The 13306-nt window shown below is 34.4% G+C and overlaps 1 protein-coding gene across 19 annotated transcripts in view; it reads right to left on the minus strand.

Moving 5' to 3' along the window:
• KIAA1109 (KIAA1109 ortholog) overlaps positions 1-13306 on the minus strand; it is a 200129-nt gene that overhangs the window by 117952 nt on the left and 68871 nt on the right. For all 19 annotated transcript variants that reach the window (XR_002346813.1, XR_002346814.1, XM_021101630.1 and 16 more), the window contains 6 exons: positions 11790-11918; positions 9438-9557; positions 8204-8484; positions 4647-4897; positions 1741-1999; positions 213-1050 (listed from right to left, as the gene is read on the minus strand). Coding sequence is in view for 17 of the 19 variants with exons in the window: in XM_021101630.1 (XP_020957289.1) it covers positions 213-1050; positions 1741-1999; positions 4647-4897; positions 8204-8484; positions 9438-9557; positions 11790-11918 (1878 nt within the window). In the remaining 2 variants the exon portion in view is untranslated. The remainder of the gene's footprint in view (positions 1-212; positions 1051-1740; positions 2000-4646; positions 4898-8203; positions 8485-9437; positions 9558-11789; positions 11919-13306) is intronic.

Consider the following 13306-nt stretch of genomic DNA (forward strand, 5'->3'; position numbering starts at 1 on the left):
TGGGAACTCTAAAACTATTCCTCAATTTTATATGCTTAGATTTATAATACTCATCAATAACCCTGAGGTCTACTGTCATACATGAAACCATGACTTTAGGAATTCTAGTTTTCAGAAAGGTAGCAAAATGACAGAGAGTATTTTTTTAAACTTCTTAAAAATCAATTTTCTTAAATACACTTATCAGTGGAAACTAATGGTTTGGCTTATACCTTAAAAGTTGGAACAGAAAGTTGTTCAAATGATGACGAACTTTCTTCACTGGTTGGTGTATCCAGATCGAGGGGACGATGCAATGAGGATTTAGAGGTTCTTTTGTTGGTTGGATGCTTCACTGACCAGTTAATTACTTGGAATTGTGTAAGATAAGTCTGATAGCAATTCATCACAGGTTGTTGAGAAGTAATCTGTTCGCTCTCCACTGTTTTCTCATTTTCTACAACATACAGATGCTCTATAACATCATCTTCTCCACCTAATGCAGAAACAAAGGAAGCCTGGGAAGGATGAGTTTTGAACGGCAGCGTGCGGGGATCTTGAATGCTTTCTCCGTGGCCAGTAAGTGGTCCCTCTACGCTGTGATATATGGAACCCCTACTGTAATCAATCTGCTGGGCTTGCTTTTTCTTCTTTTTTCTACCTGGATAAGTTCCAGGGCCTTCATCACTGCTAATGGGCTCAAATTCTTCAGCTGCGGAAAAGTAGGCTTCACTGTCAGCCATTGACATGCTGGAATCCATTGATCGATACTGATGAAATGAATTTGAGTCTGCTGACGGTGTGTATGGAAATGAACCAAAACTTCTTCTCTGTTTTGGCGAGTCTAGTACATTCTCATCACTTCGAGAGACATCGCTACTAAACTGGACTCCAACTGTAACAGGCTGCTTGTCCCCATAAAAAGCAGCAGTAAGGCTCTTGGTACTTCCAAGTCGGGTAGAACATACAGAGGCTTGTCGTTTCAAGGGAGATCTCAGAGGAGATTGACCTACTGACTTATCCTGAGTATTAGGAGACACAGGGCTGTTTCCTGAAATTTCTGTAGGAATACTAAAACAGAAAGCAAAACTATTACTATTAATTGCACATCATATAATTCTCTCTATACATAGAAGTATTAAAATAAATAAATAGAAGTAATTACAAAATCTTTTCTGTAATCTCAACCATTTGTTATAAAGAAAATGTAAAATTTTACATTAAAATATCCACACAAAGTAGCGAAATAGTACAGAGAACAAAAACCTGAGGGTCAGCAACATTTAACAAATGGCAGACCATCAGAGGAAGAGAAAGAAGGGGTGGGGGTAAGGAAAACAGAGGATATGGAAATAGCAACTGAGAAGGAATAGACAAGAAGATGGGAGGACTCTGAAATGTGCTATCCAGTCTAGAGGAAAGTGTGTTTCTCTAGTAGTCAACTATTAAGGTGCCAAGAGAAGGACCAAAAAATATTCGCTACACTGGAAAAATAACATGCAAATGTTAGTAATGGTTCACAGTGAGTAGTGGGATGACAAGTCATTTTTTATTATACTCTTCTGTGTTTTCCTAACATCTGGAATGAATACATATGTATTATTTTAATAATCAGAAAAACAGCAAATGGATTTTAAAAATAAATTCAGGACAAGAAAAAATTTTCAACAATAGGTGAATTGAGAGAAGTTTTTCTTGTTACAATTTTAAACACATATAATCCTATTATGATCAGGTCTCTAAGTCTAACTGAATACTGACCTTACTTGGCCATCATCTCTTTTCGCACCATGCAAGAATTCTTTTTGAACCAAATGGTCATCAGCAACTGAAGAGGGACTCTCCTTTTCACCAGCCAATAAAGGCTGTGCAGCACTAGAACTACTTGTCTCTTCTGAGGAAGAGGATGAGCTATGAGATCGTAATGGTACTTGAAGACTAAGGTGCTGAGTTTTTCTCTCTACTTCTATTCCTACTGATTTGTTTTCCCATTCTTTCCTCTTCAAGCCATTCACATTTCCTAAACAAATAAACAGTACGTTACATAAACATGATAATTTCAGCAATTATAAAAGCAATTTATAAAAATATGAGAACTCAACCTAACTTTTATCTTTTAAGTATATAATCACTTTTTTTTTCTTTTTTTAGGACCGCACCTGCGCCATATGGAAGTTCCAAGCCTAGAGGTTGACAGATATAATTATTTGCATAAGCATAATTAACTTCAAATAAAAATATGCTAAACCCTATGGAAAGTATGAATCCAGAGTCCACAGTGAATTGTTTCTTCTTCTTAACTATTTATATGAAAAATTTCAAACTTAGAAAACTTTAAAGAGTGGTATAAAGCCACTAAAAATGTTTTACTTGAAATTACCTGTTTCAAACATTTTGCCCTATGTATGCTATTTATTATAAAAGACATAATACTTTTTGAACCATATGAGCATAATCTTAGTCTTTTACCCTAAATACTTAAACATTTATATTTCCTAAGAATAATACAAAACCACAATATAATTATTAACTTGTAATATTTGGTGTTTATTACCATGCTATTGTTTTATCTACCATGTGCTTTCCAATTTTCTCAACTGACCCCATAAGGTCCTTGAAAATACCTCTGATGTCTCCAGGACAAGATCCAATCTAGGATGGTTTATTATTCAGCATTCAGCTGTCAATCTAGAACATTTCCTCAGCCTTTTATCATAGCCCTGTGATGGTGTCATGAAAATTGGAAGGTGGAGGGATAAAATGAGAGTTCTAAGGCTGCTTAGATACAAAAAAATAGCTACTGCCCTACTTCCCTCTCTTCCAGCCATCCTTGTGCTACCCAATAAAGAAGAACCTGCTAGTAGGAGAAAACATCTTCCCAAGCATAAGACAGTTCTGGATGGAACTTAAGGGGCAAGAAGACTTAAGAACTTACAATATAAGTAATATTATTTGCTTCCACTACCACAAAGGTAAAAGTTGGAACAATAGTCAGAAGAAAAATGTGTTTGATTCACTTCTAAGTGATAGGAAACTACCATTCACTGACGTTCCAAGGAAATTCTTAGTTCTACCAATATGCCCCCCTTGACTCTATCCTGACACTGTACATCTATAACTGGTTCTGGAAAACTCAACAATCTGAAAGTAAGGTACCTATGTAGGGATTAATTCCAATCTTCACTTCACAAGAAACTTACTCCCAAGAGAATCACTAGGAGACACAAACACTCCATATTATTCATTATAAGAATTATAATGGGGTTTCTTTTGTTCACTGTAAGAGAATTTGCTATTTTCCACCTTTTATACCATGTATAAATTCTCTGTAGACTGTCTTGACTTTTTGATGGCTAAATTTTTATCTGCAATTTAGAAAATCAAGCAAAGTCTTTATAAGTAGGGGCAGCTATAGTATTGTGCAGAGAACTAAAGTGGCTTTGATGACCCTGATTCTAGTTTCTGTTCAGCCATATAAGTGACTGTGTGCATTTGTGCAACTCGGTCTCTGTGATGAACCTTAGTTACTATAAATAGGGCAAATAAAGAACTCACATGGTAGCTTGGGGATGAAATAAGAAATGCCTATGAAAACCTTTAAAAACAAACATTCAAATGTGAAAAGTAATACCATAAAAAAACAGCTAAGTTAAATTTTATTTAACATGTTTCTTGTCCTTTAAATGTAAAGAAGTTTTGGTATTTGCTGATTTTATAAGAAAATCTGCTCTTATTCTGATAAAACTGTTGAAGTCAAGCAACCTTAAAATAACATAGATTCAATGAGAAACCATTTAAACACATATTTGGCATATGTAATAGTCCAGCTCTTTTCTATAAGAGCTCCTGATACATGGGAAATCAACCCAATAAATTCTTAAAGTTAAAACTACTGCTTTCCTATCTGTCTTTCTACTGACAAAAGGCAGAGCTAAGTCAACGTTTTTTGTTTTTAAATGGATCAAGGGGAAAAGGCTAAATATTGGCGAAATATTAAGACTTTTCTACTGTATTTCACTTAATGAAAGCATGGCAACTTAATTGTAGGAAAACACAACTAAGACCCAAAAGAAAATGGATTTCTGAAGTCTTTGGAGAAAAGACACTAGATAAATATAAATCTAATATACCTAAAGCCACCATTCACTGCTCATACCAAATTCATGTGTTGGCAAAGTTATCCTACAGGCTCTAAGAAAGACATTTCTCTTCTTGACATGTACAGTTTTAATGATAAGAAGAATATTTTGCAGAAGTAGTTGATAGCATGAGGGCCAAGAGTATAAATATTTCTCTTGATAAATTTGTCCTATAAAAGTAAACCAGTAAAACAACTGTTACCTCAAAGCACAGCTATTCCTAAGTATATCTCTGGAATCTGGGTTCTAGGGAAATGATAGATAAGAAACTATTTAGAATAAGTTGGGCCAAGAAAAATCACCCATGTTTACAACAGGAGATGTGAAAAGTACATCTACTTTTGCCTTGTGCTAGTTTTGTCTGGCTTTAGTTAAATCACCTGCAAAACAAGGAAAGATTATACTAAACCATACCTATACGACTGCTCAAAAAACTGAGTTGAACAAACAAGCTTAAACACTGAACTTCTCTCAGAGGAGCAAAAGGACAAAGATAGTAAAAGTTTAGCATAACTGACAACACATTACCATCCACAATTTTGGGAACTTCTTTAGTAATAATCCATTCTCCAGGCTGTAGCAGAGACTGTCCGTAATACATATCAGACTCCGCACTTGTACTTGAAAATGCAGAGCTACTGGAAGGTGTCAACTCTTCAAGTTTGAAGAAATCTAGGCCAGTTACTGTGCCACCAAAGAATCTACAGCCACCAAGACAACCACACTTGTTCCGACACCTCTTATTCTTCAGGGTATCATCTGGCCACAAAAACCACAACCTAAACAGAAGCCCAAAATGAAACAAACAAAAGAACAACATAGCAAAACCTCATGAGAAACTTTTGAGAGGATAATCAGTTAAATATAAAGTTAATGGATAATATTTTTAAAAGACAAATTAAACACAAAAGTTTTATTTTTACTGTAGAATGTCTTTTTTATTATTTTACCTTTCTAAGAGGAAAAAACAACAGTCTCACCATGGTGAGATGAAAAATGAAAACAAGTAGGAAAAAAAATGAGATATACAACATACATCTAAAAACAAAAAAGAGCTAAAAAAGAAGCATATATAAAATTAAGACATTTAAATCCAGTTTAAAAACAGCAGTAAACATTCAAAAGAACTAAAAATTAAACACTAATCTAAAAGATACATAAAATTATTAGTACATATTATGCTTAATAGATAATTTATTCCCTTTAGCATTTCAGAGCCTATTTCACATGGTAAATTTAGTATACCAAAATATCATAAATATGGGGCAAGAAATTATTTCTCAACAAAATCAAAATAATGCATTTTAGAAAATAATAATTTTAGAAAAAATTTCTAAAATAATTTTAGAAAATAATAATTTTGTAATAAGAACTCTGAATTAAGTATTCAGAATTAAGACAATAAGAGTAAATATCTGTAAAATTCATCAGGCCCAGTGATTAATCTACATATGAAACTATCAGCATTTATTATCTCTTCTTTCTTAAAAAAATATTATATAAATCTGGGAAATTTATCTTTTCCCCCCTTTTTTTTTTTTACTTCTTTGGTGCTTTTTTTTTTTTAAGGGCCACAATTGCGGCACAAGGAAGTTCCCAAGCTAAGGGTTGAATCATATTTGCAGCTGTTGGCCTATGCCACAGTCACAGCCATGCCAGATCTGAGCCTTGTCTACAACCTACACTTGCAACTTACACTGCAAGGTTGTGACAACGTTGCATCATTTAACTCACTGAGCTAGGCCAGGGACTAAACTGTCATACTCATGGATATTAGTTGGATACTTAACCTGCTGGGCCACAAAAGGAACTTCCCCCTTTTTTTTTTTTAAACTTTAAATAATAAAACCTCATTTTTGCACTTCATTTTTCTATGCATTTTTCACACACCTTATCTCACTGGACCCTTGAGACTCTCACAAGAAGACAGACAGGTATTACCATTTTCATTTTACATTCATTCATTTATATTTCTTGAACCTACCTATTATGTGTCTGTATCATGTTAGGCAAAGCTGATACAGTCTTATCCATATAAAACTTACAGAGGCAAAGACAATGCCATAAACAAGAATACCTAATCATAAATTACAGTAAGTGCTCTGAGATAAAGAAGAGGGTGTTGTGACAAGAAAACAGGGGCAAGCTTTTAAAAAATAGTATTCAAGATGTGAAATATGAGATGGAATGAATATATCAAGTTAGAAGAGCAACATCGGTCTAGAGAAGACAGAAGGGAAAATATACATGTATAACATATAAAAAGCACCCGATGCAAACTGTGGGAAAGATTTTATGTGCAAAAATGGTTCTCTTGCTATGATTTATGAGAAATTTAGAAACAACCTACATATTTAATATAAGGGCAAATGCTAAAAAAGCATAATATACTTTGTGGGTGTACTACCATTTGTTCAAAAGGAACTTTTCACTCCAACAGCTGCATCCAGTGAAGGACTGTCATAGCCCCTCCAAACTCCCTTCTTCTGTAAAAGCAAGCCCCTCTTCTCTGTTCTCCAGGCTTTCCTATGGTTCATCACAGTTTGCTTGTCCCAAATTGCCATTCTCTGGTATTCCCAAATAAACCCCTTGTGCTGGCTTAAATAGATAAATAAATGAATGAATAAATAAATAAATAAACAAAAAACTGGCTCTCTTGGTTTTTGGGGGGATTTTTTTTTTGGCCAGGATCACAGCATACGGAAGTTTGCAGGCCAATGACTGAATCCAAGCCACAGCTACAACATACACCACAGCTGTGGCAACGTCTGAAGCTTAATCCACTGTTCCAGGCAAGGGATCAAACCTGGGCCAATGCAGAGACAACGCTGGATCCTTAATCTGTTGGGGTTCAGCAGGAATTCCTCTCTTGTTTTTTTGTTTTTTTTTTTTAAAGGGCAACATTATATACATGCAGAATTTTAAACTGTAAATACAGGATGATTTTAAGTATAAGAAAAATACACTAAAAATACTGGAAAAATGTAACAAATTCAGTGTGGTAGGATTACGATAATTATTTTCCTTTATTTAATAGTTTTATCTTTTTAAAATAAGCTTCATAAACTTATAATGGAGGAGACGGGGATGGAAAAAGTCATACCGTCATTTTTAAACAGATGTGATTCAGTAAGAGGCTTTGGTAAGTTTTTGAAAAGCAGACATAGGAGTTCCCTCATGGCTCTGCAGGTTAAGGATCCAGTGTTGTCACTACTGTGGTTCCATTTACAGCTGTGGCACAGATTCAATCCCTAGCCCAGGAACTTATACATGCCCAAGGTGTGGCCAAAAAAATAAATAAATAAAAGAGAGCACCAATTCATTTAAAAACAAATTATTAAAAAAAGCAGTATAATTTCTTAAGGACCATTTCTTAAGGTTTAGGTACATTCAATCTTCCCTGCAGTTGTGAAAGTGTACAAAAGATGGAGTTTTGTAGAATAAATGCTGATTAGCAATGGTGTTTACTAGAAATGATGAAAGTAGAGAGCTGTGGTGAGAGAGAAAGGGGTGTAGTGCTTTACAAAATGTTATTTGGGGATCAGTAATTTAAATCTGTTTCACTGTTTTTTTGTTTTGTTTTTGGTTTTTGGTTTTTTTAGGGCCACACCTACAGCAGATGGAAGTTCCCAGCCTAGGGGTCAAATGAGAGCTGTAGCTGTCAGTCTACACCACAGCAGCACCAGATCTGAGCCATGTCTGCGACCTACACAGCAGCTCACGGAAATACCAGATTTTTAACCCACTGAGAGAGGCCAGAGATTGAACCCTATCCTCCTGGATACTGGTCAGGTTGGTTACCACTGAGCCACAATGGGAACTCCTTGTTTCACTGCCGACATACACAGCATGGACTTAGAAAGAAATCAGAAAATAATGTTTTTTCCAGCAACCACACCATTATCAGAGATGATGTATATACAATGTAATTATTTAGGTATCAGGTCCTTATATATCGGTTGAGGTATACACCAGCCTTTCTTTAAGATGTTATTATTCCACTCCTACCAGTGGAATTTCCTTTATAATTATCTAGTAACTTTTATCTGAATTTAAGACTACTATCATTCTTAAATTTCACTCACCTTTTAGTTCTGGTATCATGAGTCACTAAGAAATGTCTTTGTGCTTCATGTTTAGAATGATGATCAGCAGCTAATGCAATATCAACAGTAATAAGTCCTAAGTTGGCTGACCCAGCTTCAAGCCAATAGGCCCTCCGTAGTACTGCAGGCTGAAGTCCAACTCTGGAATTATTCAATTGTTCAATGTACTGTCTCACTTGAAAATCCTGAATTGCAGCACTTATTCCTTCCCCGACGGACTGATTGTGGAGATTACAGTTTGCAACCCGAATTGCACCCATCTAAAGTTGAATGAAGGAAATGGAACAAAACTATAGTTCCTGTATTTTTAAGCAACATACAATAAACTAGAAAGTAGCTAATTATTTCAAATTGCATGAAAAATAGAAGGGGAAAAGGGAAATAGAAAATATAAATGCAAAGAATAAAAATAAACATTTAATTAAAGAAAGAGGATTAAAAATAAAAGAACAAAAGTTTAAAGGAAAATTAGAGGAGGAGCAAAGAAAAGTTAGAAGAGTAGGAAGTAATGAAATCACAGAATCTTAACTAGGCTTAATTTTATTTTATTTTTATTTATTTTTTGTCTTTTTAGGGCTGCACTTGCGTCATATGGAGGTTCCCAGGCTAGGAGTCGAATCAGAACTGGAGCTGCTGGCCTACGCCAAAGCCACAGCAACACAGGATCTGAGCCGTGTCTGTGACCTACACCACAGCTCATAGCAATGCCGGATCCTTAGTCCACTGAGCAAGGCCAGGGATTGAACCCATGTCGTCATGGATGCTAGTCAGGTTCGTTGACTGCTGAGCCATGACGAGAACTCCACAAGGCTTAGTTTTAAACAATAACCCTTAAAGCAGAGGTGGCAAACAAATGTTTTCAGGAACCAGGCATTTATTATAAATGAATAAAGCCTAAAGGCATTATTACCAAAATCAAATCTTTTGAAAAACTTGTGTTCCTGCCATAAAAGAAACCTACTAGTTCATATCCTTGCCATAAGCAAAGTTATAACAATTAAGTTAGAGCAAAAAAAGTCAAGAAAGAATGCCTTAAAAAGAAAATACTAGAAGATAAATGGATGAGTAAAAACATAGAAAGCTAGCTCCTAGAATTTTATTCTTGTCATTCTCTGAGATGACAAGCTATAAACATGTGTTTTCTTTCAAGAAATGGAGGCTTGGTTTGGTAAAAGGAAAAAAGAATTACACTGGTCAAGAAATAAATGTGTACCTTTATATTTGTAGCACAGCCATGCTCCACAATATAAATATCAGCTCCATCTACTGCTAAACGAGTCATAGTATATTTCAAATCATCTGAAGTTGGACAAGGCCCAGGAATACAACTCAACTAAAATGAAAAGGGATTGAACATTTAATTCTTTATCATCAATTCATTATTGTAATACTTAAATCTGCTTATTTAAATAAATAAAATTCTGGTTATGTGTATATTTTAAGAAATCGAATTTTATAATTATGTATATTTATGATTAGATATATTTATAATGATACATGAAATAATCAGCAATTAAAGTCTTACCAATTAGAAAACCAGTAAGTAACCATGTGCCATTTTTATTCAAAAGTGGCAAGTGGCAATACCAAACTGACAGAGTATATATATAACTTGTTATTGGGACACAAAAAGAACAGCCAAAAATCAACTGATATACAATGTCACAGGCTTGTAAGAACTGTATAGGAGTTTAAAGTTGTAAGATTTTCATAAGAGTATTCCATATTCCTTACACACACATGTGCACACACAGGCACCTTTTTACACACATCCACAAATACACGACCTGTAAGTTTTATGATGCTATATAGGAAAATCCATTTATTTTTGTTTTACTCCCAAAACATATATTTGGTTGTGATTAGGTTCAAAGAAAACATACACATCACCAACTTCAATGTGGGAAATGACAGCCCTGAACAAATCACCAGCCCAATAGCATGTACCCTGTTCATCAATGGCAGAGTCAGGAGTAGAAGGCAGATGTCTTTGCGTGATTCTCAGTACTCTATGCTAATATATTTCCTCTACACAAAATAGACCTAAAGAAAACCCTCTTGGAGTTTCCACTGTGCCACAACGGAAATGAATCCAACTAGTATCATGAGCAGGCAGGTTTGATCCCTGGCCTTGATCAGTGGGTGGGGGATCTGGCATAGCTGTGGCTGCGGAGTAGGACGGTAGCTGTAGCTCCGATTCAGCCCCTAGCCTGGGAACTTCCATATGCCGCGACTGTGGCCCTAAAAAGCAAAAAACAAAAAGCAAAAAACAAACAAACAAAAAAAAACCCTGATCTAAAATGACAGAAAGCATATCAGCTGTTGCCTGGAATAGTGGCTGACAGCAAAGCGTAACTAGAGAATTTTCTAAGGTGACAGAAATGTTTTAGATCTTGACTGGTGGTAATGGTTATAACAGTATATGTAACATTTGTCAAAACTCAAAGTGTGCAATTTTAAAAGGGTGTATTTATTGTATGCAAATTATGCTTTAATAAAGTTGATTTTTTAACATTACAATGCAACTTACAATCTTTGAGTATTAGAGAGAGAGAGACATGACTACAAGCATGTACCAATTATCCACAAGAAACTAATAACTAAGGAACTTGGTCTCTAGAGCCCGGCTATGTGTTTATAACAAGAAAAAAATAATTTTATCACCAATTACAGTTGTTTCCTTTATTATTGGTAAATAAGCATGGGTTACAGATTTTTTTAGACAAATTAAAAGCACTATGAATTACTTTCAATTCACATTAACAGCAAAGAAATATAGCTTGTATAACACAAGAGAAAGAAAAGACATGGAAAAAAACTAGAAAGAAAAACCAAATTTTAGTGATGGCTATCTCTGTGCTATAGAATTAGGGTAAGTTATTTTTCTTTTTTGAACCTGTCATGTTTTTCAGGTTATTTGAAGTGAGTATAACCGGGAAAAAAAAAAAAAAAAAAGCACTCCACCACAAATTCATAAGGAATAGTATAGTATTTACCGCAAAATAACATTCTGCATCTCATTTACCACTATACCTGCATTTAGGAATTACCATCTACTTTTTACAACCTTTTGAAGGTACTGTAATGACCCTTAGTCACGGCAGTACCATGCTGTGGAAAGCGTTTGGAATCAGGAAACTTAGCAAATGCCCAACATTAATCACATTATAGGAGAACAGGTTTCAGAAGGGTCTGCAAAGAATGTCACATAATTAATTTAACCTTATTCTTTCTTCAATTTCTAAATCTTTTACATAAATACACAGCCATATCCATATCCCAAAGAGTTAGTGTAATAATGCAACAAGACATGAATGTTAACAGTAAAAATGTAAGAGATATGTTTTAATATCTCCATTTACTTGTGAATGTGTATCTCAATAATTACTTTGTATTTTAGATATTTACAACAAATAGTTATGAATTTGCAAAGTAAAGTAATTACTTGAAAAAAATGTACTTTGTTATTTACTAAATGTAATGTGTGTATGATTTAAAGCCAGCATCTCAATCTTTCGTTTTGAAAAAAATATTTCTAATACTACTAACATATTTGTTAACATACCTTGGATTCACAGAACCGACGATCAATTCCATGCTGACATACTATTACTGATTTTGGTCTTTCCAATTCATATTCCCGACATACCACATGAAAAACAAACGTCTGTCCCCACTCCAAGAGACAAGCCAGCTACAAATAAGCCAGGACAGGTTGACAACACTGTTAGCATTCTAAAGAAGTGTTCAGTGTTCAAAAACTTATCACGAATATTAATACAGCTTTAAAGAACCCCAAGAGTGCCTTATACCTGCTACATAATTTCCTTGCTAGCCAATATCGTAATTTTTATACCATGATATCATTTATAAGCCTGTGCTACTTTTAATTTGTGAATGACAAAATGCACTGCCAAAATGAAAACTCATTTCAACTGAAAAATTCAACTTTGGCATCTTCTTAAGCAAGTACTTTTCTTCACGGTTACTTCTTGCTTTCTACACGACTAACTGGAATCCTTTGCACAGAAAAGCACCTAAAATTTTCTACCTAATAATAAACCAAGCTTTGAAGTAAATTCGTATCTATAAAGCTACAATTTTGAAAAAACAAGTATTTTGAAGAGTAAAGCACTTCTATGTAATTGAAGCTTAAGTATATACTAGATCTACATCAAATCTCAAGTTAAAAAAATTAATCTTAGAATTGATTAGAATTGTTTACAATACAGACATGAGTAAATACTTCAAAATGTATATAATTTAATCTCTCAGAGAACATGAATTTTACTTTTAAAACATGCAGAGATAGAATAAATATGAAAAGTGCCTATAGATTCATGAATCTTGCAGGAAACAATGATGCCAAGATTCTACTGAAGAAGAAAGAAAAATGTTTCATCTTCTGATAAGGGCAGCTTATATGAGATTATGGAAATCCTTAAATTAGAAGAATTCTGTCCAGTCTTGGGGGGGTCAGTATGGCTTCATTGCATGCTTGTTAGGGAACAAGCTGTTTTGTTATGCATTCAGTTTTTACTTGTATATTTAAAGACAGAAAATGACAGATAAGAAGACAGTTGTGAAGCCAGTGAGCACTGACTATTTGCACACATCCATTATTATCTATTTCTTTTCATTCATTTTTATATAAAATATCCCTTTTCAATTCCATTCATTTTCCTATTTCTAAAATCTTAATTTTTGCTTCCCTCCAACAATTTCTTTCAGGTATATAAGCTATCTAGAGTCTTTTTTCAGCTGTTTGTAGCCACTACCTACCTCCAAATTATATGTTTCACACACAACCTGTAATGTTTTGTTAAAAAATGAGTATATATATTTCTACCACGTTCCAGTCTTTGAAATGCCAATTACGAAATACACATTACAAATACAGGCATACCTCATGGTTACAGTGTGTCTGATTCCAGACCATGCTAACAAAATCTGTAATGCAAATATCACTATAAAGCAAATCACGCATTTTCAGTTTTTCAGTGCATGTAAAAATTATGTTTATACTATTCTGTAGCCTATCAAGTGTGCAACAGCATTATGTATAAAAAACCAAAACTTTAG

The sequence above is a fragment of the Sus scrofa genome, chromosome 8, assembly GCF_000003025.6.
Source record: "Sus scrofa isolate TJ Tabasco breed Duroc chromosome 8, Sscrofa11.1, whole genome shotgun sequence".
Classification (NCBI taxonomy): domain Eukaryota; kingdom Metazoa; phylum Chordata; class Mammalia; order Artiodactyla; family Suidae; genus Sus; species Sus scrofa.